Source organism: Bos grunniens, chromosome 11 (genome assembly GCF_055505025.1).
Source record: "Bos grunniens cultivar Pamir isolate PY7600 chromosome 11, Bosgru_T2T1.0, whole genome shotgun sequence".
In the NCBI taxonomy this organism is placed as follows: domain Eukaryota; kingdom Metazoa; phylum Chordata; class Mammalia; order Artiodactyla; family Bovidae; genus Bos; species Bos grunniens.
The window spans coordinates 61,982,307-62,009,796 of record NC_141175.1 but is presented as its reverse complement, the minus strand read 5'-3'; the positions used below and the strand labels follow the sequence as shown (position 1 = coordinate 62,009,796).

Below are 27,490 nucleotides of genomic sequence, written 5' to 3'. Positions count from 1 at the left end.
CAATCTAGGTTCTAAGAGTTAGTGTGTGAGCAGTTACATCTACCAGACCATTCTCCCACGTGCCAGGAGATGGTGGATCCTGCATCGTTTTGTGGTGTCCTGAGTCACTGGGCACACGCTAGTTGGGTGTTCGATACGTTGTGCACTAGAATACGCCATTCCTGGAGCTCTGTGGCCACCCCAGGGGTGCTGTCGGGGGAAGTGGTGGCAGGTAGCCCCCAGCCCCACCCCGGCCCAGGGAGTCACCCTAACTTTTGCCTGGCTTAAAAGAGAGAAAAAATTAAACATGTAATCACTGTAGTTTGTTTTTTTTTTTTTCCTGCAAGTGTTTGTGAATTTTCACATTTAGTCCAGAGGAAAGTTGTGAGTAAATGTATATAATGAGCAGTGTTTTTCTCACACCTGTTAGTATGTTGGCCAGGAGGGCAGTGCCTGAGACCATCTTGTCACTGGCCCACTTTGTTGCCCAAATATTCTGAGAAGGAATTTGAGCACAACCTAGCCGCCTGTTTCCAGGTCAGGGCACTTGACCCCAGAGCCGTGCGTGCTGAGGGAGTGGGCGAGGTCTGTGTCAGTGTGGGGACTGTGCTGGGGGAGGGGCGTGTCTCTCAGGTACCGCCTGCTTTACTGACACATCTCCATCCCACCCCTCCTCCCCGTCTGCGCACTTCTCGGGGATCTTGGTATCTTAGTCACATTGAATCTCCTCCAACAGCCTCATCAAGGACCCCAGACTCCTCCAGCCATACCACCTCATGGAATATTCCAGAGTCTGTGCAGTAAACAAGACATCAATCAAAACACATTCTTATTTCAAAGGCATCAATCAGATATGAAATCACTTAAAGTAACCTCTCAGATGCTTTTTTTTGCTGATTGTTAAAGTCTTTTAAGCATCACGTGATACATGGGTTGCGTTCTGTCCCAAGCGGGACAGGACGCACCTTGCTGCCTGCCCTGCACAGTCCATGTGCCCCTCACCAGACACCAACATGCAGCCTGAGGGACCTTGATGTGGTCACTGGAGTGTTGCTGGGGACCCTCTGGGCAGAATGTCTCTTCATGGGGCTGTGCTATCTGCTGGTCTTGCTTCCATGGTCACTGGGCCCTGATACATGAGGCTCCCCCAAACTTGGGGAATGAGCTTTCCTGGCCTCCACTCTACCTTGTTCAAGGCTCGGCCAAGATGGTCAGCTCACCAGGGCTAGGCTGTTTTAAATAAGCTGGTTTATAGACACTGAGACTCTTCTACTTCACAGTTACTAATCAAAATGCACAACGTGGGGGCCTTGCATTGCTGAACTAAGTTACCCATTTCCAAAATCCATGGTTGCCCAGGAGCAGCATGGCACAGTCTCTGGGTGACTGTTGGGGTCTCAGGGTGGCCTGTGCGCCGATGTCCTGTCCTGTCTGTGTCTGGTCCTCTCGTAGGCAGATTGCATCCTCACCCCATCACAGACGCAATGCAGTGTTGTCTTAAAAAGTAGCTTTGTCAGAATGACACTTTAAAAGAACTTCAGGTTAAATGGGTATAATCTATGCAACTCTGACCTTAGAAGTGGAAGGTCTGTTGCACAAAAGATGCATGCCCCATTTCCACCTCCTCCGAATGATTACATGATGCTATCACCTTCCAGCTTAGTATGGGGACCCCCCCCCCCACCATTCAGTGTTAAAAACTCATGGATGCTACTGAACAGGAGCTTTCAGTGTCATTCAAAACAGGCAGAGACGTGTGTCATCAGAGGGGGAGTTGGGATGTGGTCATTACCGCCATAGTGATGGAGGGGCCTGTGTTCGTTTCTAGGAGAGAGGAAACATCCTGGGTCACCGAGTGTTTATCTGCATCTGTGCTTGATCTGCAAGAGCAGAGTGGACTTCAGGCATGTTCCCAAAACACCCATTGGTTATAAACAAGATCCTAGAAAACAGTGTTTGCTAAATAGCAACCCCCCCCACCCAGATTTTTTTTTTCCCCCCGCAATGAAAAGGAGAGGAAACACTAAGATCCTTTTTCAGAGGTGAGCACAGCAACGTGCTCCTTGCTGGTTGTGATGGAGGAGGAAAGAGTTTCCCAGCGGCCACGTGTGCAGAACCCCGGCAACCTCGACAGAAACAGCTGGGGGAATGCCTTAGCCCGTGCTTACGTAGCACTGAGGTGTCATTTTTACAAGTTACTTTTTTTTTCTTGACAGAACCACCCTTTAATGGTTCTATAAATAAGAACCAAACCTTGGTTAGGGCAAGTTTGCCTCCTCACAGTCCCCATCATGGCCCAGTTGCTCACAGTCCATTGGCAGCATCTAGACACCCCGACAGTTCCCTCTGGGAGCCGCAGGCTCTGGGGGGAGGTAAGGCCCGGAGGGCCAGGGAACTCATTTTAATGCTTGGGGTTATCTGCTTTATCTGACTTGTTAGTATAGGACTCACATACTGGAGTTCTTTTTTTTTTGCAGGGGAGCTTATTTTTTTAAAAACCATCTGCTTTTCCGCATGGGCCAACTACCTGGGTTCATGTTAAACATCGTCTTTCCTCAGAAACTTGCATAAACACCATCTCTTCTGAATGTGTGTCTACTTTTACTTTTTAATTGTTAAACAGTTTCAGAAATACACAGCGTAGGGAACTCAGCCCCATCTCTCAGCTCCCATCCTGTCCAGTCGTCTGTCTACACCTGCCCACAGAAGGCAGCTCCCCAACACCACCTTGTCTCCTAGAATACTTGAGCATCCTCCACGCCCTCTAGCGTGCAGGATTTTATTCTGATGTCCCATCTCTCCTCCCGGGAGGTGGCTGATGTCTGATGCACCACACCTGTGGGCATCAGCGGGCACCTGAGCGGCCTCCCCTCTTTTCCAGTGACCTGGTGAATGGCCTTGTGGCACTCATGAACAGCAACGTCAGCAGCCCCGTCAACCTGGTGAGTCCATCCCCGCCACCCACTGCCTGCTTAGCAGTCCGGTTCCTATTGTGGTTCACTTGCTGTCAGCAAGCTTAGCCCATGAACCTGTTTGCCACTTAACCAGCACTAGAGGAAAAATCACAGAACAGATTGAAACAGGAGTCCGCCAAGATGTAAGGTGTCTGCAAAGGATGGATGAACCGCATAGTAAACACTAACCTGACTCCATCCACCTGGAGGCTAGGTCTCAGAGCTCGCAAAGTCTGCTGGTAGTGGGGGTGTTTGTATGTCTTTTCTCCATCGTATATCGTGCAGTTTTGTTGTCCAGTCGTTCAGTCGTGTCTGACTCTGTGACCCCATGGCTGTGCATGCCAGGCTTCCCTGTCGTTCACTGTCTCTCAGAGTTTGCTCAAACTCATGTCCGTTGAGTCAGTGATGTCATCCAACCATGTCCTCCTCTGTCATCCCCTTCTTCTCCTGCAGCTAGTCATTATAAAGCTCGCTTTCCAGGGACATAGAAAGTAAAGGATTAGGACTGTTTCCCTCCCTTGCCGGGGCTGCGGGTGGCCCAGACCCACCTTGGGCAGCTCTGTGTCTGGCTTCCTGTAGCCCCTGGCACTCCTGGCAGGGTTGGGAGGTGGTTTATCCTGCTGTCTCCTCTAGCCTTTCGCCCCTTATGCTGGAGGACACACTTCTCTGCAGAGCAGCTTGTTGTTTTTGGTTCTTGCTGGCAGAAAACTCTCCATATATTTATGGTACAACCTTGGGCTTCCCCAGTGGCTTAGTGGTAAAGAACCTGCCTGCTAATGCAGGAGATGCTGGTTCAATCCCTGATTCGGAAATGTCCCCTAGAGAAGGAAATGACAACCCACTCCAGCATTCTTGCCTGCAGAATCCCGTGGACAGAGGAGCCTGGGGGGCTGCAGTCCAGGATTCGCAGAGTCGGACATGAGTTAGCAGTTAAACAAAAACAACCCTGCCTGCCTCTGTCATCATCTTGCTTCAGAGGAAATTAGGAGATTGAGAACAAAGAGTACTTAGGACATTCAGTTGCCAGACTTCATGGTGGTCTCTCATGATGGGATGAGCAGGACTGGAAAGGGAAGGGGCTGAGGCTGCTAGAAGGTGTAGGGGAGGAAGAGAAGGAGAAAATGGTTTTCCTCAAACCCCCCAGAAGTCAGCTGTCCTTCAACCACGTCCTGTCTCTCCTGTTGGCTGCCCGCAGCCCACATCTCTGAATACATTTCGTTTCTGTCGGGCTTTGTGTCTGAGCTCAGGGGTCTTCACTACCCATTGGGGTATCGAGTGTCCCGGGGGAGCCTGCTGGCAGAACCAGGCTTTCCTGCCCAGCAACACTGCGGTTACAGAACCTTTGCTCCTGGACATCATCCTGTACCTGGACCAGGGGATGTGTCCCCATTAGCTGCCCCCGACCAAGGCCAAGGCGGGGACAGGCATAGTGCAGCCCCCAGCCGTGCTGTGCCTCCTGCGGAACCCTCATGGAGGTGGGCGTCCAGTGACTTCGTGAGCCTGCAAGCACTCCAGGGGATGTGGGTGGTGGCGTCCTGTTGCATCGACACTGCTAACCAGAGACCCTCTCCTCCTCAGGGGAACCCGGAAGAACACACCATCCTAGAATTTGCTCAGCTCATCAAAAACCTCGTTGGTGAGTAGAACAGGGGCAGGGGCCTCGCTGAGCGAAGCTGGCCTGTCGGTTAGTAACACCTTGTCTGGACAGTGCATGGTTAACACTCGCTGACTGAATTGGATGGGAAGCAGAACTGGGTCAGGAGCGCCCCCACTGTTTTGAGATGCTTTAAGTAATGGAAAGATGAAGGGGAAGGGGCTGGCTTGGGTCCCTGTGGTGACATCAGGTCTTTGCACAGCGGGAACGTCCAGTTGTCCCTGGTGCCTGAGATGTGACGTGGTTAGCAGTTCTCCACCGGTGACCACTGTCTGGTGCCACATGCTGGCCATGACGAGCATAGGACTTCAGGAAGCAAGAGGGCAATGCTGACCTGTGTGCTTCTGACAGAGTCTGGTGGCCAGCTTTAGGTTCCGTATGCAGTCCTGGCCGCCCTGGCCGTGGGGGCAGGTGGTGTGGACACTGGGAGTGGCTCCAGAGAGGGTGTGCTCTTAAGCCACAAGCAGTTTGTGTATTTCCAGCTGTCCGTGAGCTGCTGGCGTCCACGGGCTGTGCCCTTTGTCACAGGTGTCCTGGGGCTCCCAGGAGCCTGTCTCAGGAATGTCTGCTTCCCACGGTCGATCAGGAAATCAGAGTTTCAGACACAACCAGGTTGGAATGGGTTTGGCTAAATTGCGTGAGCAAGATGTGGGCCTGTCCAGACCCCCACTTTAGCCGGCTACAGTGCCTGGGGTGGTCTGTCCTGGCACCGAGCTGTCAGCTACCAGCCTGGACAGTCGGACAGGACAGGGGATAGTCTTCCTCAGACAGAAATCTCAGCAGCCTCTGTTTACATTCTTCCCCGGCGTCTCCACTGGGGGTCTATCCACCTTTCCCCAGTGGGGAAGCTCACCTTGGACCCTGGGCCTTGGCACCCCGAGTGAGGCCTTTCGACCAGCAGCTTCATCACCATCTTGTGAGAAATGCAGACCCACAGACCTGCCCGCATGTCCCAGAGTGGAGTCTGCATGTGACCAGATCCTCAGGGTCGTGCTCACGCTGAAGTGGAGAAGTTTGTGTAAATCCCAGGAGGACGGCTGTGTGATACACAGCCCCAAACACCAGTGGCTTCAGACAGCAGCTGTTTTATTCACTCCAGATCCTGGAGTGGGGCCTCCCTCTGCAGGCCTGGCCAGAGGTCACTGGGATGTCTTCATTCCGCTGACTGGCAGGGTGTGGGCCCAGCAAGGAAGCTGGACCGGCCAGGCTTCCATCCTTCTGCATGCGGTCTGTCCAGGGTGGCTGGACATCGTTGTGTAGGCTCAGGGTGGCTCTTGTAAGGTGTCGGTGGCCAGGCCTATGTAAGGTGTTGACCAGGGCTGGCCCACATTCACTCCCCTGCATGCTGCTCGTTAGGCGGCCTGACTGCAGGCGAGGGGCTCTGGTAGGGTGTTCATGCCTGGAGGATGGCTCACCGGGGCATCTGCGGTGTTGGCAATGGGCGCAAGGCCATGTTGGCTGAGGGTGGTGGTCAGCGTGGGGCCTGCCCACTCACCCACCTCAGGGTGGCTCAGGCCTGTGGAGCCAGAGCGAGGGGACTAGGACATATCACACCGTCTGCATCTGTGTTCCTGTGCAGGTGGGACTTGACGCTCATGTATAAAAATCACACCTCAGTGGTTCCTGATTCTGTTTTTTTTTTTCTTAAATTCAGGCAGTGGGAGTGAAATTCAGTTTCTTTCTGAAGCCCAGGATGACCCCCAGAAAAGGAAACCAGACATCAAGAAAGCAAAGCTGATGCTGGGGTGGGAGCCAGTGGTAAGAGGGGGTCGGGACTATCGTCGCCCCTGGAGAAGGCCTTTCCCCATGTTTATCCTTCACGGGTACTGCCGAGTGGGGCAGCCCTGGCAGGGTCCTCTCCAGGCCTGTGTCCTTCCTCCTCCATTACGAGTTGTGACCTGGACTCTAGGGGCATCTGCCATCGAGGGTCTCACTTCGCTGGCTTCACTTGGAAAGCCGCACTGAGGGGGCGACGGTGCAGGCTTAGAACTGAGTAACCCTGCAGGGTCTGGCCGTCCATTCAGCCAGGGTGTCATGGGTGAGGAGAGCCAACCTTGGTGTCCATTACCTGTCTGACCTCATCCCAACTGGCCCCCACGCAGGCCAAGCAGGGTGGGTGAGTGAGAAGCCGAAGCCTGCGAACTGCAGACCTCCCAGCTTTTCCCGTCCTCTTAAAGGCCTTCAGCCTCCCAGTGTGGCTCCCCAAGCCAGGAATGCTGTCCCCTGGACCTGGTGTCCCCAGGTTCCAGAGGCTGACTCCCGCCCCCCAGGGCATGGGGCCCCCTTAACCATCCCCCCTGAGATGAGGGTCCCCCAGGCTGACTGCCTACCTCCTGAGGCATGGGTCCCCTATCCCCCTGGCTGACTGGCCCAACCGGACTGACTGTATACCCTGTGGGCTAAATGCCCCTTTCTGTGATGAAGGTCCCACAGTCCCCAGGCTGACGGCCTACCACCCTGCAGCCTGGGTCCTCTCCGGGCTGACTGCCCCTTCCTGGGATAAGAATCCCCTGTCCCCCCACCCTGGGAATGACTGCCCCCCTTCTGGGACCTGGGTCCCCCACCCGTCTTGGGGATGACTGCTCCCTTCCTTGGGCAAAAGTCTCCTTCCCACCCCAGGGCAAAGCTCTCCTTGTCTCCTCCTGGTAGACTGCCCCTCTCCCTGGGACATGGGTTGTCCCCCCGGGACTCGGTGTGCGTACCCCCAGGCTGACTGCCTCCCTCCTCGGGCGAAGGTCCCCGTGTCCTCCCACGCTGACTGCCCCTCTCTTGGGGCATGGTCCCTCATCTCTCCTGGTTCACTGAGTCTACCTGGGGTGTGGGTCCCTTCTCCCCCTAAGCTGACTGGCCCCCTTAGGGCTGTGGTCCCTCTATCCCCCAGGCTGACTGTCCTACCAGGACTCACTGCTCTCCTTTCTGGGCCTGGGTCCCCCTCCCCATCCCCTTTCCCCCCAGTTGACTGCCCCCCTCCTTGTTCTGAGTCCTCTCTGGGCTGACTGGTCCTCTCCTTGGGACCTGGGTTCTCCCCAGACTCACTGCCCCGACCTGGAGCGTGGGTTCATCTGTCCCTGCCGGGTTGGTTGCCCCCCTCCCTGGGGGTGGGTCCCTTGCCCCTTGAACTGCCCTCCTCCTGGGGCAAGGGTCCCCCGTTCCCCGGGCTGACTGTCCTCCAGGTGGGCTGCCCTTGGGCTGCTGCTTTCCTGTCCTTTGTGGTGTCTGCACGACGTGGGCACCTGCTGTGATTCCTGCTCCGTGCTTGCTCTGGCGGCCTCCACATTATGAGGCTGCCCAGTTGTCCCGGGTCCCTGTGCGGAGGGTGAAGACTCCCTGGGGTTGAAGGTGCAATGGTTTCGATTCCCTGGGAGTGACAGAGCAGAGGGTGTCAGGTCCCGGGGCGGGGGGTTGGGGGGGCTGTGACAGAGCAGAGGATGTCAGGTCCCTCGAGGGGTGGGTGATGATGCAGAGGCTTTTGGGTCCCACGGGGGTGGTGACAGAGCAGAGGGTGTCAGGTCCCTCGAGGGGTGGGTGATGATGCAGAGGCTTTTGGGTCCCACGGGGGTGGTGACAGAGCAGAGGGTGTCAGGTCCCTCGAGGGGTGGGTGATGATGCAGAGGCTTTTGGGTCCCATGGGGGTGGTGACAGAGCAGAGGGTGTCAGGTCCCCAGGGGTGAAGGTCCAAAGGGTGGGTGTCCCCAGGAGAGTCAGGTGTGTGGCTCTTACCTGGCTGCCTTCCTGAGCACCTTCCTCCGTGGAGACTTCTGAGAAGAAGGGAGCACCGTGCTGGTCTAGTGCACCATGCAGGCGGGGGCTGCCCCTCATCCTCACCCTCTCTTTAAACAGGTCCCACTGGAGGAAGGGTTAAACAAAGCCATCCACTACTTCCGGAAAGAACTCGAGTACCAGGCAAATAATCAGTACATCCCCAAACCAAAGCCGGCAAGGATAAAAAAAGGACGGACACGCCATAACTGAAAACCTCGCCTTTCAGGACCATAGATGCCCTTTTTCAGACTTGACAGGATGTATTTTTTTTTTTTTTTAAAGAAAGACTAACTAAAACAGGTGTCATGAAGAAAAAAACTGGAATTCATACTGAAGCTTGCTTTAAGAAATGGATGTGCCTAAAAACTCCCCTAAAAAACTGCAGATTTTGCCTTGCACTTTTTAAAATCTTTTTATGTAAAATAGCGTCGATGCATCTCTGCATATTTTCAAGTTTTTTATCTTGCTGTGAGAGCCTATGTCGTGACTGTCGTCGACAGTTTTATTTACTGGTTTCTTTGTGAAGCTGAAAAGGAACATTAAATGAGGTGAAAATGCCGATTTATTTATGAAGTGGGTACTTATAAATGAGACGTTATTCTATGCATAGAGGAGAAAAAGCAGACCGGCAGTAATGTCGGGGGTGGCATACTGCATTAATTCTCAGGCAGAGAAAAGAATTCTGCTCGAGAGCTTTGTGATGTTTCTTCTAATGCAGAATTTTTCCAAGGTCTAGTTTTTAGTTGCAAACTTGACTTTGAAATGTTTCTGTTGGTTATCACGATCAAGGATATTTGAAATCACTACTGTGTCGTGCTGCATATGGGGTTGGGGTGGGTGGGACAAAATTAATATTCTTGGTTAACAAGTGGTTAAATATGCTATTTTAATAAAATATTGAAACTCATACTCTGGTTTATCTTCAGACTATATAAATCTTCTGCCTTTTACTAATTTTTCTAAGAGGAACAATTCTGAGTGTGTACCCAATTTTTTGAGGCCTTGCTCTTCCAAGGCTAAAAAAAAAAAAAAAGAAAGAAATTTAAGCTCACTTTAACAGTTTCTACTTTGCATGGTGCATCTTTGAACGTTAAGAAAAATATTAGAGAATTTAATTTTAAAGATCGAATGGCTACAAAAAATGGTGAATTTGATTTTAAAGAAAGTTCTGTAAACATCCAGGTTGGTATAATATGTAACTTGTTGCATGGATGTGAGCTGAAACTGTGCACACAGTGCTCTCTGCTGTGTGTACCCAAGGTTAGCATCATTGTGTCGCCTTCTCTGGGAGCACAGACCAGATGGAAAAAAGGAAGTGCCATTACTGACCTGTGCTGTAGAAACTGAGAACTCCCGCTTTCACTAAGAATTCTTTCAAAGTTCAGTGTTAGGTTTTTCCAAGTTCCTCTTACAACAAATGGAAGAACATGCAGGGAGTTAAAGCGACACATTTTGAGTCGGTTGGCACTGCCTGGTGGTGGCATATCCCGCACGGACACCAAAGGGATCAGAGCCTGATGCAGGGGCACTGTGCTTGTTTCCATACTTACCAGGGTGACCTAGGCTTGTCTGTCCTTCAGAATCTCCTGGGGTGTACTTTTTAATCAGACCTGTTTTTCCAGTCAGAAGCTCTGGGCTCACACCAGGGAAGCTGTGGTTTTGTTGTATTTGTCGTGCAGAGTCGGAGTGTTTTGGTGTGAGAGGGAGAGGGCTGAGGACAGCTTCTTATATTCAGTTGTCATTATTTTGGCCTGAACTGAGTGACACACCACTTTGGGGGAACTACTGGTAGTGCCCAGGGTCACCAGGGAAAGCACACAGACATGGAGTCCATGGCGTTTGGCTGTGTAGTGCGTTTGGGAGAACCCCAAAGCCCCAGGCTCCAGAATTCTCACCTTCCTTATTGCTAATATCTAGAATTCTCGGAGGTTAATTCCTTCAACTTTCTTCCCCATGATTTTCATGGAATATGTTCAAAGAACAAGGGACAGAAAAGGGGAGCTGAAAAAAATGTTCCAAGAAAAAGGGCTGACAGTTTCCTGACTTTGGCAAAGCCATGTAAAGGCTCAGATTCAAAATGCTGATAAGCATAAGATAAAACCAAAGGAGTCCACACCAAGACCTCACAGTAAGACTCAAAACTAGAGCTGGAGGAAAAGAACCTAAAAATGGGCCAGAGAGAAGACTCGTTTCCTCCTGGTGGTGATGTCTTAACACAGAATGGCAGCAAGTTCCTCAGAAACCAAGGGGCCTGGAAGTGAATGGCACATTTCTCGTGGACTGAAAGAACTGTCATTCCAGAATTCTAATGAAAATATCCTTCAGAAAGGGAGGGGAAATTGAGACATTCTCAGAAGTAAAACAAGTTTTCACCAGCAGACCTACTCTAGAAGTATGACTAAAGAAAAGCTCTCTAAACAGGAAGGAAATAATAATGGAACCTCGAGACATCAGAAAGGAAGAGCATGGAAAGTAAAAACATGGGTAAATGGAATAGGTTTTCTTTCTCTTCTCAAGTTTTCTGAGACCTTTGATGGTTGAAGCAAAAATTGTAGCAGTTTTGTGGTTTTCAATGTATGGAGACACAAAAGACCCCAAATAGCCAGAGCAATCTTGAGAAAGAAAAATAAAGTTGGAGGAACCAGGCGCTCTGACTTCACACTATGTATACTACAAAGCTACAAAGTAATCAAAACAGTATGGTACTGGCACAACAGCAGAAATATAAATCAATGGAACAGGAGAAAAAGCCCAGAAGTAAACCCATGCACCTATGGTCAGTTAATCTATGACAAATGAGGCAAGAATGGACAGTGAAGAGTCTCTTCAATAAACGGTGCTGGAAAAACAGGACAGCTATATGTAAAAAAAATGAAACTATAATACTCTTTAACACAAAAATAAACTCAAAATGGATTAAAGATCTAAATGTGACATGGGGTATTGATAAAACTCTTAGAGGAAAACATAGGCAGAACACTCTGACATAAATTGCAACAGTATCTTTTTTGATCCCTCTCCTAGAGTAATGGAAATAACAAAACTAAATAAATGGAACCTAATTAAATTCAAAAGCTCTGCACAGCAAAGGAAACCATAAACAAGAGGAAAAGACATCCAACAGAATTCCAGAAACTATTTGCAAATGATGTAATTGACAAAAGATTAATCTCCAAATTTTACAAACAGCTCATGTGGCTCAAAAAAATAAACAAAAATTTAGGCAAAAGACTTGAAAGTTGCTCAGTCATGTCAACTCTTTGCACCCCCATGGACTGTAGCCACCAGCCTCCTCTGTCCATGGAATTCTCCAGGTCAGAATTCTGGAGTGGGTTGCCATTTCCTTCTCCAGGGGATCTTCCCAACCCAGGGATTGAACCCAGGTCTCCCACACTGTAGGTGAATTACTGTCTGAGCCACCAGAGAAGCCCCATCCAAAAAGAGGCAGAAGACCTGAGGAGACATTTTTCCAAGAAGACGTACTTAGGGCCAAGGGGCACATGAAAAGATGCCCAACACTGCTAATTATTAGAGAAATGTGAATAAAAACTGCAACGTATCACCTCACATCAATCAGAATGGCTGTCATGAAAAAGTCTGCAAATAATATGAACGCCACACACAAAAATAAGCTCAGAATTATTAAAGACCTAAATGTGAGACCAAACACTATAAAACTTCTAGAGGAAAATATAGGCAGAACACTCTGACATTAATCACAGCAACATCTTTTTTGATCCATCTCATAGAAAAATAAAACAAATGGGACCTACTTAAATGCTTTTGCCCAGCAAAGGAAATAATAAAACGTCTACAGATTAGGAGGAAATATTTGCAAATGATATGACTGAAAAAGGATTAGTCTCCAGAATTTACAAACAGCTCATGATGCTTAACATCATCAAAACGACCCACTCAAAAATGGGCAGAAAACCTAAAGAGACATTTCTCCAAAGAGGACATACCAGAGGGCCATGAGGCTCATGAAAAGGTGTTCGACATCACTAATTACTGGGGAAATGCAAATATAACTGCAATAAGATAGCACCTCACACCAGCCAGAATGGCTGTCATCAAAAAATCCACAAACAAATGCTGGAGAAGACGGGAACCCTCCTACACTGTTGATGAGAACGCAAATTGGTGCAGCCACTGTGGAGAATAGTATGGCGGTTCTGTAGAAAACTAAAAATAGAGCTAACATACCCTGCAGTTCCACTCCTGGGATATGTCCAGGGAAAAACATGATCCGAAAGGATACACATACCCCAGTGTTCATTACAGCACTGTTTACATTAGCCAAGACATGGAAGCAGCCTAAATGTCCATCAACAGAGGAATGGATAAAGATGTGGTACATACATACAATGGAATATTACTCAGCCATTAAAAGAATGAAATAATGCTATTTGAAGCAACATGGATGGACCTAGAGAGAGTCATACTGAGTGAAGTAAGTACAGAAGGAGGAATATTGTATGACATCTCATATTTAGAACCTAAAAAGAGGTGATACAAATGAACTTATTTATAAAACAGAAAGACTCACAGACTTGGAAATTAATGGTTGCTGCAGGGGAAGGGTGGGGGAAGAGATAGGGAGTTTGAGATGGACATGTGCACATTGCTGTATTTAAAATCGATAACCAACAAGGATCTACTGTACAGCACAGGGAACTCAGCTCAGTGTTATGTGGCAGCCTGGATTGGGGGGGAGTTTGCAGGAGAATCGATACATGTATATGTACGGCTGAGTCCCTTCGCTGTTCACCTGAAGCTATCACAACACTATAGAAAAAGTCTACAAATAATAAATGCTGGAGAGGATGTGGAGAAAAGGGAACCCTCCTACACTGTTGTTAGTAATGTAAATAGGTTCAACCACTATGGAGAACAGTAAGGAGATTCCTTAAGAAACTAAAAATAGAGCTGCCGTGCTGCTAAGTCGCTTCAGTCGTGTCCAACTTTGTGCGACCCCATAGATGGCAGCCCACCAGGCCCCACCGTCCCTGGGATTCTCTAGGCAAGAAGAGCTACCATATCACCCAGCAAATCCCACTCCTGGACAAATACCCAGAGAAAAACATGATTCAAAAGGACATATGCAACCCTATGTTCATTGCAGCACTGTTTACAATAGTCAAGACATGGAAGCACCCTAAATATTCATCAACAGAGGAATGGATAAAGAAGATGTGGTACAAAATATACATGGGAATACTACTCAGCCATTAAAAGAATGAAATAATGCCATATACAGCAACATGGATGGACCTAGATTGTCATACTAAGTGAAGCAAGTTAAAGACAAATATCATGTACTATTGCTTATATGGGGAATCAAAAAAAAAAAGGATACAAATGAAATTATTTACAAAACAGAAACTTAGAGTTACCAAGAGGAAATGGTGGGCAGGAGGGATAGATCGGCATGTACACACTGCTATATTTAAAATAGACGACAAGGACCTACTGCATAGCATAGGGAACTTTGCTCAATAATCTGCAAAAATCTAAATGGCAAAAGTATTTGAAAAAGAATAGAAACATGTATATGTACAATAGAATCACCTTGCTGTACACCTGAAACTAACAATATTGTTAATCAACTACAATATAAAATTTTTTTAAATGAGAAAGTGAGCTCAGATGGTAGGAGACTCAGGTTCGATCCCTGGGTTGGGAAGATTCCCTGGAGAATTCCATGGACAGAGGAGCCTGGTGGGCTACAGTCCATGGGGTCAAAAAGAGTTGGACATGACTGAACAACTCAGATTTTCACTTCACTTTCACAACTATGCTATCTACAGGGCTTTGAAAATATGAAATTCAGACTTCTTACAAAATGACAGAAGCCATTAATAATCAAGATTATGAATGAAACAAGGAATACACAAACATCAAAAGGATTCTACATAGATTTGACAACATATATGAAATAGACCAACTCAGTGAAGTTGCTCAGTCGTGTCCGACTCTTTGCGACCCTGTGGACTGTAACCTACCAGGCTCCTCCATCCATGGGATTCTCCAGGCAAGAACACTGGAGTGGGTTGCCATTTCCTTCTCCAGGGGATCTTCCTGACCCGGGGATTGAACCCAGGTCTCCCGCTTTGCAGGCAGACGCTTTAACCTCTGAGCCACCAGGGAAGCCCAAAGTACAAATTCACAGCTTGTGCTCATTCAGTCGTATCTGACTCTTTGCAAATCCATGGGCTATAGCCTGCCAGGCACCTCTGTCCGTGGAATTTCCCAGGCAAGAACACTGGAGTGTGTTGCCATTTCCTCCTTCAGGGATCTTCCCAACCCAGGGATCAAACCCACGTCTCCTGTGTCTTCTGCATTGGCAGGTGGATTCTTTACCACTAGTGCCACCTGGGAAGCCAGATGAGGTTGCAGTGATGTGACATTCAAATGTAAGGAGGAAATGGTGAGGGTAGTATTTCTTTATTCCCAGAACAGAACCGGGTCTGAGTCACCTGGCTGACTAGTAGGAGGGTCACTGAGGGGCAATTTATCACATTCTTCATCCCTAGCTCCCTTGATCCAATGGCAGAAGGTGGAGTCTGTCTGCTGTCAGTGCGGGAGTACAGCTCAGTAGTGTTCCCGGCAGCATCTGGGCTTTACTAATGGACACTCCACGTGTTCCCTTCCACAGTTCCTGGCTTGGTTTCACAAAATTTGCTTCTCAGCAAAAAGGGAAAGGAACTAGAAATCTGAAAATAGGATGAAAGAGTTTCATTAAAAGCAATAGAAATCCAGCCCTGAGTTGGCATCAGATGCTCACCACACAATGTGAGTAGCAGAGTGCATTTCCATGCCTTTTTAGACTATGTATATGTATAATATATATACATGTATATTATGTATAGATGATGATGATGATGTTAGTCACTCTTTGTGACCCCATGGACTGTAGGCTCCTCTGTCCATGGGATTTCCAGGCAAGAATACTGGAGTGGGTTGCCATTCACTTCTCTTCTCCAGAGGATCTTCCCGAACCTGGGATTGAACTGGGTCTCCCACATTGCAGGCAGATTCTTTACCATCTGAGCTGCCAAGGAAGTCCATGTTTATATATAATATATTATACATTATTTAATTATATATTATATTAATAATATATATAAATATGTTAAATATATTAAACATATAATGTATATGTTAAACATTACTATATAATGTGTATCAATCAATTCAGTTCAGTTCAGTCACTCAGTCGTGTCTGACTCTGCGACCCCATGAATCGCAGCACGCCAGGCCTCCCTGTCCATCACCAACTCCCAGAGGTCACTCAGACTCATGTCCATCGAGTCGGTGATGCCATCCAGCCATCTCATCCTCTGTCGTCTCCCTCTCCTCCTGCCCCCAATCCCTCCCAGTATCAGATTCTTTTCCAATGAGTCAACTCTTCGCATGAGGTGGCCAAAGTACTGGAGTTTCAGCTTTAGCATCATTCCCTCCAAAGAAATCCCAGGGCTGATCTCCTTCAGAATGGACTGGTTGGATCTCCTTGCAGTCCAAGGGACTCTCAAGAGTCTTCTCCAACACCACAGTTCAAAAGCATCTACATATAACATCCTCTTCAACAAACCCTAAAAAGGAATAAAAGTAAGCATACTCATTATCCATAAAAATATTAGGTCAAGATGTAAACTCTGGGATGGAAAGAAATGGGCTACATTTTCTCTTTTAAGAATATGGTCTCTATATGAAAATTCTTATGAACTCTAAGAACTAAAGGAGGATTTAGTGATAAGAGTTCTTAATAAGGCCATGAAGCACGCACACACCACCTGTCATCTCCCTCAAATAATATAACAAAATACCTAAAATTATTTGTAAGTGCTGTGTGAGAGGCCACAAGTCATAACAAGGTCACATACCAGAGAGTGTGCTTGGATAAATCACAGCATAGCTTAAATAAAGCACCGTAATTTGTGAATGCCATGAACCAAATCTATCCCACTCCTTTCCCCATGATACTAGCACAACCAAATTAAATAAAACATTTACTGAAACATTCAAAGTATAGGAGATATAAATTTGAATAATATTTGGTGCTATAGAGAAAATGCTGCAAAGGAACGATGAAAGAAAAAAGTAACAAAAAGCACAGATTATCCTTTGTACCTTTAGCATAATGATTCAACTAGCAAAACTTTAACGAAGAGAAGTTAAATTATCTGAAACCAGATGAGTTACAAACAGTTTATCAGAACAAACTCATCTATGTGGCAGAATAGAAGTTTGTAGGTAGAGGTGACAAGCCTAACGAGCCTGCTGATAGCTGATTGTTCAGGAAATGAATTTTAATTCAACTTTTAAAAAGCCCCAAAACCCCATAAATCATAATGTATTTTTAGGAGTTAATCTTAAAAGACACAGCCTTTTACAAACAGATACAATCTTCACTAGAGAGTAAAAAATAAATACCACCACTGCTAAGTCACTTCAGTCGTGTCCGACTCTGTGCGACCCCATAGACGGCAGCCTGCCAGGCTCCCCCATCCCTGGGATTCTCCAGGCAAGAACACTGGAGTGGGTTGTCATTTCCTTCTCCAATGCGTGAAAGTGAAGTCGCCCAGCCGTGTCTGACTCTTAGCGACCCCATGGACTGCAGCCTTCCAGGCTCCTCCATCCATGGGATTTTCCAGGCAAGAGTACTGGAGTGGGGTGCCATTGCCTTCTCCGAAACACCACCACAGTTGGCCTAAAAGCAACTCAATTAAGAAAGCAGTAAAGCTCAACAACATTTCCTTAACACCAATAGTAAATAAATCTACCTATTGCTCAATTACTGGACTAATCTTTTAAATAATAGAAGCAATAATGTTAATGAGTAACAAGAAGTATTTCTCCTTGCCTAAGTTTATATCATCAACTGTTATTATTTAACAATAAATAAATGTAACTTAGCATTACATTGGGAGAAGGCAATGGCACCCCACTCCAGTACTGTTGCCCGGAAAATCCCATGGATGGAGGAGCCTGGTAGGCTGCAGTCCATGGGGTCGCTAAGAGTCAGACACGACTGGGCGACTTCACTTTCACGCACTGGAGAAGGAAATGACAACCCACTCCAGTGTTCTTGCCTGGAGAATCCCATGGACAGAGAAGCCTGGTAGGCTGCAGTCCATGGGGTCGCACAGAGTCGGACACGACTGAAGTGACTTAACAGCAGCAGCATTACATTGGGCTTCCGTGGTATCTCAGATGGTTAAGAATCCACCTTGCCAATGCAGGAGACCCAGGTTTGATCCCTGGGTCGGGAAGCTCCCCTGGAGAAAGGAATGGCAACCCACTCCAGTATTCTTGACTGGACACTTCCATGGACAGAGGAGCTTCAGGGCTATAGTCCACAGGGTCCCAAAGTGTCAGACGTGACTGAGCAACTTAACACTTTCACTACTTCAGCATGAATTTATGAACGATACTGTTAACCCAACACAGGTATGCACCCAGGAAAGGTTAAAAAGAGTAAAAGGAGCTCTGCAATGACAAACCCCACCTATTTGTCAAAAACATGACCTCTATTAATAGCATTAGTAGTATTAGAGACACTGCCTGCCCAGTGACAATCGTTCAACGGCCATAGTATCCTAACTGTACAAAGGTAACAAAACAATTTGTTCTTTAAATAAGGACTCTAAAAACTGTGGCCATTTATATAATGGCCACACAAAGGTTTTACTGTCTCCTACTTTTAATCTGTGAAATTGATCTTTTCGTGAACTGTGGGAATAAACAAATAAGATGAGAAGACCCCATGGAACTATAATTCATTAACCCCAAAATACAAGATTAAGCCATCAAGGGATACTAAAACTATGTGCTCTGTGCTAAGTCGCTTCAGTCATGTTCAGACTCTTTGCAACCTCATGGACTGCAGCCCACCAGGTTCCTCTGTCCATGGAATTCTCCAGGCAAGAATACTGAAGTGGGTTGCCATGCCCTCCTCCAGGGCATCTTCCCGATCCAGGGATCGAACCCACATCTCTTATGTCTCCTGCATTGGCAGTCAGGGTCTTTACCACTAGTGCCAGCTGGGAAGCCCTGCTGCTGCTAAATCGCTTCAGTCGTGTCTGACTCTGTGCAACCCTATAGACGGCAGCCCACCAGGCTCCCCCATCCCCGGTATTTTCCAGGCAAGAACACTGGAGTGGGTTGCCATTTCCTTCTCCAATGCATGAAAGTGAAAGTGAAGTTTCTCAGTAGTGTCTGACTCTTAGCGACCCCATGGACTGCAGCCCACCAGGCTGCTCCGTCCATAGGATTTTCCAGGCAAGAGTGAAGCCCTACTCCAAAATAAAATGACAATGAAGAGTGGAAAAGGTAAAAAAAGAGAAAAAAAAAAGTGGGGCATGAAGAAATGCTGCTGCCTTGTGGCCATGTTTTGTAACTACAACTATAAAAGCTGTGTTGACAGGGTAGTTCACAAGGTCCTGCTAAGTCGCTTCAGTCATGTCCGACTCTGTGCGACCCCATAGACAGCAGCCCACGAGGCTCCCCCGTCCCTGGGATTCTCCAGGCAAGAACACTGGAGTGGGTTGCCATTTCCTTCTCCAATGCATGAAAGTGAAAAGTGACAGTGAAGTCGCTCAGTCATGTCTGACTCTTAGCAACCCCATGGACTGCAGCCCACCAGGCTCCTCCATCCATGGGATCCAGGGGGTTCTAAATAAACAACTGATCTCCTGGACTTTCCTAGGGGTGGTCATTAAAAAAGAATTCATAACTGGGTGAAAGTGAAAGTGAAGTAGCTCAGTCATCTCCAACTCTTTGCGACCCCGTGGACTGTAGCCTACAGGCTCCTCCATCCATGGGATTTTCCAGGCAAGAATACTGGAGTGGGTTGCCATTTCCTTCTCCAGGAGATCTTCCTGACCCAGGGATTGAACCCGGGTCTCCCGCATTGTAGGCAGACGCTTTACCATCTGAGCCACCAGGGAAGCCACCTGGGTAGACCATCACAAAACCAATTTTAATTGGTATCTTTAACTCACACATTTTTTAAAAAATCACATGAAAAGATGTCAACAATGCTAATATTAAGGAAGTGCATTCAATCCTGCAATGAGGTATCACCTCACACCAATCAGATCAGATGAAATAACACCAGTCAGATCAGAATAAAACTATACGGGTTAATAATTTTGGTTGGGGTGACCTTGGAGAACAAAAAAATCCTCCGCATGATTTTAAAGCCTAGACCTACCAGTCAAATCACATTATCACTTATTGATCCAAAAATGGATCAGCAGAACAAGTTACCCTAGGTATAACAACACAGTCCTATTCTAGAGTCCATACTGGCAATAGGCTTTATGACCTCTGTGATGGATCAGGGCACCCCAATGGTGTGACCACTATTAAAGTTTCATTTGATGATTAAAGTTCTATGTGATCTGAATTCAGACCAGTATAATCCAGGTTGGTTTCTATCTATTATATATTTATCCCAGTAGGAAAGGACAAGAGAAATAAGGCCAACTTCAAACAAGCACCTTAGAAATAATCAATGATCTCATCTTAATTAATAAGCATAAAATTTTACCCAAGAACAGGGTTTAATTAAGGTGAGAGAGACTGGTAACTGTGTAAAACTTAAACCTTTATAACCAGAGATTCAAATCCTCTCCTTGACAAAATGCTCATAATTAATATTTTAATACTTACAGTCCCTGTCCTTTTAGCCATAGCATTCTTAACACTAGTCGAACGGAAAGTTTTAGGTTATATTCAATTTTTAAAAGCCCCAAATGTCATAGGACCACATGACTGTAACCCATTGCCAATGCAGTCAAGCAGTTCATTAAAGAACCATTAACACCAGGCATGCCCTCAGTATCTATATTCATTTCAGCACCAATTCTAACCTTAAGTTAGCCCAGACCTCTGAATCCCCTACCTACTTATACCTGACTCTCTCACTGACATAAACTCTATTTATACCAGCCACCATCAAGTTTAGGCATGTATTCTACTGTATGATCTGGATAGGCCTCCAATTCAGATATGCACCAACTGAAGCCTTATGAGCAGTAACACAGTCTCACATAAAGTAACACTAGCAATCATTCTCCTGTCAGTCTTTCTAATAAATGGGTTCTTGACCCTTTACACCCTCATCATCACACAAGAACAACTGTGACTAATTTTTCCATCATGGCCCCTAGTCATAATATGACCCATCTCCACTTCAGCAGAAATCAGCTGAGCCCCATTTGATCTAATAGAAGGGGAATCCGAACTCGTCCCAGGCTTTACTGTAGAATACACAACAGGCCTATTTGCCTTATTATTTGCAGAAGGATATGCAGATACTATTATAATAGGTATTTTCACAACAGTCATTCTTATGAGCATTCCACAACCCACATATGCTAGCATTGTATACAATTTATTTTGTTGTTAGTGAAAGTGAAGTAGCTCAGTCGTGTCCGACTCTTTTCGACCCCGTGGACTGTAGCCTATCAGGCTCCTCCCTCCATGGGATTCTCCAGGCAAGAGTACTGGAGTGGGTTGCCATTTCCTTCTCCAGGGGATCTTCCCGACCCAGGGATCGAACCCGGGTCTCCCGCATTGCAGGCAGACGCTTTAACCTCTGAGCTACCAGGGAAAGCCACTATTATTAACAATTTTCCTTCCTATAAATTTGAGCATCGTACCCCCGACTCTGGTATGATCAAGTAATACATTTACTCTGAAAAAAATTTCTAGCCCTATGCATATGACATGTTTCATTACCCATTATATTATCAAGTATTCCCTCACAAACATAAGAAATATATCTGATAAAGGAGTTACTTTGATAGAGTAAATAATAGCAGTTTAAATCCTCTTATTTCTAGAGTTACAGGAAATGAACCTACCCCAAAGAATCCAGAATTCTTGGTGCTACTACATTACACTATGTTTTATAAGTAAGGTCAGCTAATTAAGCTATCGGGCCCATACCCTGTCGAAAATGTTGGTTTATACTCTTCCTGTACTAATAAACCCCATCATTTCTATTCTCATTTTATCAACCATTATTTCAGAAACTATAATAATTATTAGTTTCCACTGACTACTAATCTGAATTGACTTTGAAATAAATATATTGGCCATTATTCCTATTGTGATAAAAAAAATTTAACACACAAGTCATAGAAGCTAAATATTTTTAACACAATCTGCTAAATCACTATTACTTATTATAGATGCTATCATTAACTTATTATTCTCCAGTCAATGAACTATTACACAAATGTTTAATCCAATAGCATGAATAATAACAACAATGGGCCTTATTGGGGCTTCCCAGGTGGCACTATTGGTAAAGAACCTGCCTGCCAGTGCAGGAGACTTAAGAGACACAGGTTTGATCTCTGAGTCAGGAAGATCCCCTGGAGAAGGAAATGGCAACCCACTCCAGTATTCTTGCCTGGAGAATCCCATGGGCAGAGGAGCCTGGCAGGCTACAGTTCAGGAGATCACATAGAGTCAGACACACACGACTGAAGCAACTTAGCACAGCACAGTCAGCATCGGGCCGAATTTTATCAACATGACAAAAACTTGCACCCATATCCATACTGTATCAAATCTCACCATCATTAACTTAAGCCTAATACTAACTGTATCCAAATGATCTATCCTAACTGGGGGCTGAGGAGGACTAAACCAAACACAGCTATGAAAAATCATAGCCTATTCATCAGTTGCCCAGGATGAATAACAGCTATCTTATCACATAATCCCACTGTAACACTACTAAACTTAGTCATTTATATTTTAACTTTCACTGTATTCATGATGAAGAAGGGTAAGTGTTGGTGGTTCAGTCATATCCGACTATTTGCAACCCGATGGGCTATAGCCTGCCAGGCTCCTCTGTCCAAGGAATTCTCCAGGCAAGAATACTGGAGTGTGTTGCCATTCCCTTCTCCAGGGGATCTTCTTGACCCAGGGATCGAACCTGAGTCTCTTACATTGCAGGCAGATTCTTTACCATCTGAGCCACCAGAGAATCCCTATATTCACAATACTTACATGCAACTCAACCACTACCACATTATCATTATCACACATATGAAACAAAATATCCATCATTACAACTCACATCCTCGTTACTTTGCTATCAATAAAAGGTCTCCCTGCACCATCAGGATTCATACCTAAGTGAATAATCATTCAAGAAATAATAAAGAATAATAACATTATACTACCTACACTTATTTACAGCACTAATCAACCTGTATTTCTATATGTAACTTACATACTCCACAGCACTAACCAAGTTTCCTTCCGCAAACAGCATAAAAATAAAATGATGACTTGATCTCACAAAACAAATAATTCTTCTACCAACCATTGTAGTATCTACAATAATCCTACCCCTAACACCAGTTCTCTCAGTACTGGAATAGGAATTTAGGTTAAATAGACCAAGAGCCTTCAAAGCCCTAAGCAAGAATAATTTACTTAATTTCTGCTTAATAAGGATTGCAAGATTATATCTTACATCAATTGAATGCAAATCAAACACTTTAATTAAGCTAAATCCTCTCTAGATTTGTGGGCTAATTTTCCCACAAATTTTTAGTTAGCAGCTAAATAGTCAACTGGATTCAATTTACTCCAGCCACAGGAAATTCAAGTTCAAAGCTCCTTCTTTCAGTTTGCAATTCAACATGTAAAATTCACCATAGGACTTGGTGTAAAGGGGAATAGATCACTGTCTTTAGATTTACAGTCTAATGGTTACTCATTCTACTTATGTTCATTAACCACTGATTATTCTCAACTAATCATGAAGATGTAGGTACTTTCTATTTACTATTTGGAGCTTGAGCTGGAATAGTAGACACAGCCCTAAGTTTATTAATCTGTGCTGAGTTAAGCGAACCTGGAACCACGCTTGAAGATGGCCAGATCTATAATGTGATTGTAAAAGTACATGCATTTGTAATAATTTTCTTTATAGTAATGCTTATTATAACTGGGTTTTTAGGAAACTGGCTAGTTCTTCCGATAATTGGAGCTTCTGATATAGCCTTTCCCCATGTAAATAACATTTAAGCTTCTGATTACTTCCACCCTCTTTCTTATTTCTGCTTACGTCATCAATAGTTGAAGCAGGTACTGGTACAGGGTGAACGATCTACCCACCCTTGGCTGGAAACTTAGTAGTTTCCACTGGAGCTTCAGTAGACCTTATCACTTTTTATGTATATCTAGCAGGCATTTCTTAAATTTGAGGTGCTATCAATTTTATTACTACAATCATTAATATGAAACCCCTGCCGTATCCCAGTATCAAACACCATTATTTGTATGAAAGTGAAAGTGAAGTCGCTCAGTTGTGTCCAACTCTTTGCGACCCCATGGACTGTAGCCTACAGGCTCCTCCATCCATGGGATTTTCCAGGCAAGAGTGCTGGAGTGGATTGCTATTTCCTTCTCCAGGGGATCTTTCCGACCCAGGGATCAAATCCAAGTCTCCCACATTGCAGGCAGACACTTTACCATCTAAGCCACCAGGGAAGCCCATTATTTGTATGAACAGTCCTAATTACTGCCATATTACTATTATCATTACCTATATGAGCGGCTGGTATGCCTGGTGTGCTGCAGTCCACGGGGTCACAAAGAGTCGGACAAGACTGAGTGACCAAACTGAACTGACCTGACTGATTACTAATAACTAACAGACCAAAACCTAAATACAGCTTTTTTTTTTGATCCTGCAGGAGGAGGTAACCCAATCCCGTACCAACATTTATTTTTATTTTTCAGGGGTTTGGAATAATTTCACATATTGTAACCTATCATTCAGGGAACAGAGAGCCTTTGGGGTATACAGGAATGGTATGAGCTATGGTATCAATTGGATTCTTAGGATTTATCTTATGGCCCCACCATATAGTCACATTGGGAATAGATGCTGACACACGAGCATATTTTACATCAGCCACTATGATTGCTGCCATTCTTACACAAGTAAGTGTCCAGTTGACTAGCCGTGTTTCATGGGGATAATATTAAACGTTCTCTGGCCATGACATGAGCCCTGGGTTTAATTTTTCTTTTTACAGTAGGAGGACTAAGAGGAACTGTCCTGGCTGACTCACCTTTAGATATTGTACTCATGATGTGCATTATGTAGTTGCCCATTTCCACTATGTACTCTCAATAGGAGCTGTATTTGCCATTGTCAGAGGCTTCATACACTTATTTCCTCTTTTCTCAGGATATGCTCTTAATTCCACATGAGCAAAAATTCACTTCATGATAATAAGTATCCATGATTATAAAGGACAGACTAGAGCATTAATACTAATATTACTCAATTTATTTATTGGATCAACAAACTTACTAGGATTATTACTTCACTCATTCACACCAGCTACATAACTATCAATAAACTTGGGAATAGCAATTCCCTTATGAGTAGGGACTGTCATTACTGGTTTTTGCAATAAAACAAAAGCATGCTTAGCTCATTTTTTACCACAAGGAACATCAGCTCCTCTGATTCCTATATTAATTATCATCGAAACTATTAGCTTATTTATTCAACCAATGGCTTTAGCCAGATGACTAACAGCCAATATCACAGCAGGTCACTTACTAATTCATTGATTGGGGAGCCATTCTGGCACTAATGAGCATCAGCACCCTCATGACCCTCATTACATTTATTATTCTCATTTTACTTACTATTCTTGAGTTTGCTGTTGCCATAATTCAACCCTAGGTGTTTATTAGTAAGACTTCACTTACATCACAATGCATGCTGCTGCTACTGCTGCTAAGTTGCTTCAGTCGTGCCCGACTCTGTGCGATCCCATAGACAGCAGCCCACCAGGTTACCCCGTCCCTGGGATTCTTCAGGCAAGAACACTGGAGTGGATTGCCATTTCCTTCACTAAACCCACACCTATCATATACATATTAAACCCCAGCTCCTGACCCCTCACAGGAGTCCTTTCAGCTCTTTTAATAACATCTGGCCTAGCTATATGATTTCATTTTAATTCAACAGTATTATTACTACTCAGTCTACTAACTAATGTCCTCACGATATATCAATGATAACAAGACATCATTTGAGAGAGTACTTCTCAAGGTCACCACACACCAACCGAACAAAAAGGACTTTAGTATGGAATAGTTCTATTCATCATTTCAGAAGTCCTCTTTTTTTTTTTTTTTTAACCAGCTCCTTTGGGTGGTAAAAATGACTCCCAATGACTCATTGGAAAAGACCCTGACATTGGGAAAGATTGAGGGCAAGAGGAGAAGGGGGCGACAGAGGATGAGATGGCTGGATGGCATCACCAATACAATGGAAATGAACTTGGGCAAACCTCGGGAGATGGTGAGGGACAGGGAGGCCTGGTGTGCTGCAATCCATGGGACTGAAGAGTCAGACACTGACTGAGTGACTGAGCAACAGTGGCTCAGTGGTAGAGAATCTTCCTGCAGTGCAGGAGACACAGGTTCTATCCCTGAGTTGGGAAAATCCCCTGGAGGAGGAAACGACAAGCCACTCCAGTATTCTTGCCTGAAAAGTCCCATGGACAGAGGAGTCTGAAGGGCTACAGTCCATGGGGTCACAAGGAGTTGGACACAACTGAGTACTGGGCTTTTTACCACTCTCAAGTCTTGCCCAAGCTGGGTGGATGCTGACCACCCACAGGCATCTTCCTTCTTAATCCCTCAGAAGTCCTACTCTTAAATTCTTGTGTATTATTAGCCTCCAGGGTATCTATCACCTGAGCTCATCATAGCTGTATGGAAAGAAACTGGAAACATATACTCGAAGCCCCCTTTCGTTACAATTGCCTCGTGCCTCTGCTTCTCCTACAAGCCTCAGAATATTATGAAACGTCATTTACCATTTCACATGGATTGTCTGTCTCAACCTTCTTTGTGGCCACAGGATTTTGTGGGCTTCATGTAATTCTTGGATATACCTCTCTTATTGTCTGATTTTTACATCAATTAAAATACCATTTTACATCCAACCACCCCTTTGGCTTCGAAGCTGCTGCCTCAGCTTTGACCCTAGGATCAGCTCATCTTCCTTTCTCTATAAAATTATTTTTAGTAGCCATTACATCTCTTTTCTTTGGTTTAGAAATTGCGCTCCTCTTAGCACTCCCTTGAGCATCATGAACATAATTTAAACACTATACTCAATATAGCCCTTTTCCTAAGAATTTTATTCTTAGCAATTAAGCCTAGCCTACAAATGAACTCAAAAGGACTGCTACTGCTGCTGCTAAGTCACTTCAGTCGTGTCTGACTCTGTGCGACCCCATAGACAGCAGCCCACCAGGCTCCCCCGTCCCTGCGATTCTCCAGGCAAGAACACTGGAGTGAGTTGCCATTTCCTTCTCCAGTGCATGAAAGTGAAAAGTCAAAGTGAAGTTGCTCAGTCGTGTCCGACTCTTAGCGACCCCATGGACTGCAGCCTTCCAGGCTCCTCCGTCCATGGGATTTTCCAGGCAAGAGTACTGGAGTGGGGTGCCATTGCCTTCTCCCAAAAAGGACTAGAATGAGCCAAATATGGTATCTAGTTTAAAATAAACTATTTCAACTCATTAGATTATGGTTAAATTGATAATTACCAAGTGTCTTTACTATATATAAATACTATTGTAGTACAGTATCCCTTATAAGACTATTAATATATCTATTTAGTTTAATATTATTGTTATGCTTAAAAGGCATGATATTATCCTTATTTCATTATAGGAACCCTAATAATCCTAAATACAATACTTGGGTTATCCATACTAGTAATAGTACCAAATACTATGTACAAAAATCTCAATTTACTCCAATGCTAAAAACTGTTATTCCCACAGGAACATAAATTATATTAATACCTCTAATTTAGTTATTAAACAATAGTATAATCTGGATTAATACTACTACTCAGAAGATGGTGGAGGAGTAGGACGGGGAGAACACTTTCTCCCCGACATATTCATCAAAAGAACATTTAAACGCCGAGTAAATTCCACAAAACAACTTCTGAATGCCGGCAGAGGACATCAGGCACCCAGAAAAGCAACCCAAGTCTTCGAAAGGAGGTAGGAAAAAATGTAAAAGACAAAAAAAGAGACAAAAGAGGGAGGGACGG

At 45.3% G+C, this 27,490-nt stretch overlaps 1 protein-coding gene, 1 long non-coding RNA gene and 1 other non-coding gene across 8 annotated transcripts in view; 2 read left to right on the top strand and 1 right to left on the bottom strand.

Annotated features, from left to right (window-relative positions):
- The window catches only part of UXS1 (UDP-glucuronate decarboxylase 1), a 57,247-nt gene extending 47,991 nt beyond the window's left edge, over positions 1-9,256 (top strand). For all 5 annotated transcript variants that reach the window (XM_086326678.1, XM_086326675.1, XM_086326674.1 and 2 more), the window contains 4 exons: positions 2,861-2,921; positions 4,512-4,569; positions 6,242-6,345; positions 8,428-9,256. In XM_086326678.1, the coding sequence (XP_086182804.1) occupies positions 2,861-2,921; positions 4,512-4,569; positions 6,242-6,345; positions 8,428-8,559 (355 nt within the window). In that variant the 3' untranslated portion in view covers positions 8,560-9,256. The remainder of the gene's footprint in view (positions 1-2,860; positions 2,922-4,511; positions 4,570-6,241; positions 6,346-8,427) is intronic.
- On the top strand, positions 9,256-9,367 carry LOC147363213 (U5 spliceosomal RNA). Its single transcript, XR_015137475.1, has one exon. It is a non-coding gene; the product is annotated as a U5 spliceosomal RNA (small nuclear RNA).
- Positions 9,368-14,780: 5,413 nt separating this feature from the next.
- Positions 14,781-27,490, bottom strand: part of LOC147363212 (uncharacterized) — a 42,741-nt gene continuing 30,031 nt past the window's right edge. The window contains exon 3 of one of the 2 annotated variants that reach the window (XR_015136835.1): positions 14,781-15,944. This is a non-coding gene — a long non-coding RNA (uncharacterized LOC147363212). The remainder of the gene's footprint in view (positions 15,945-27,490) is intronic. The other variant, XR_015136834.1, reaches the window with a different exon arrangement.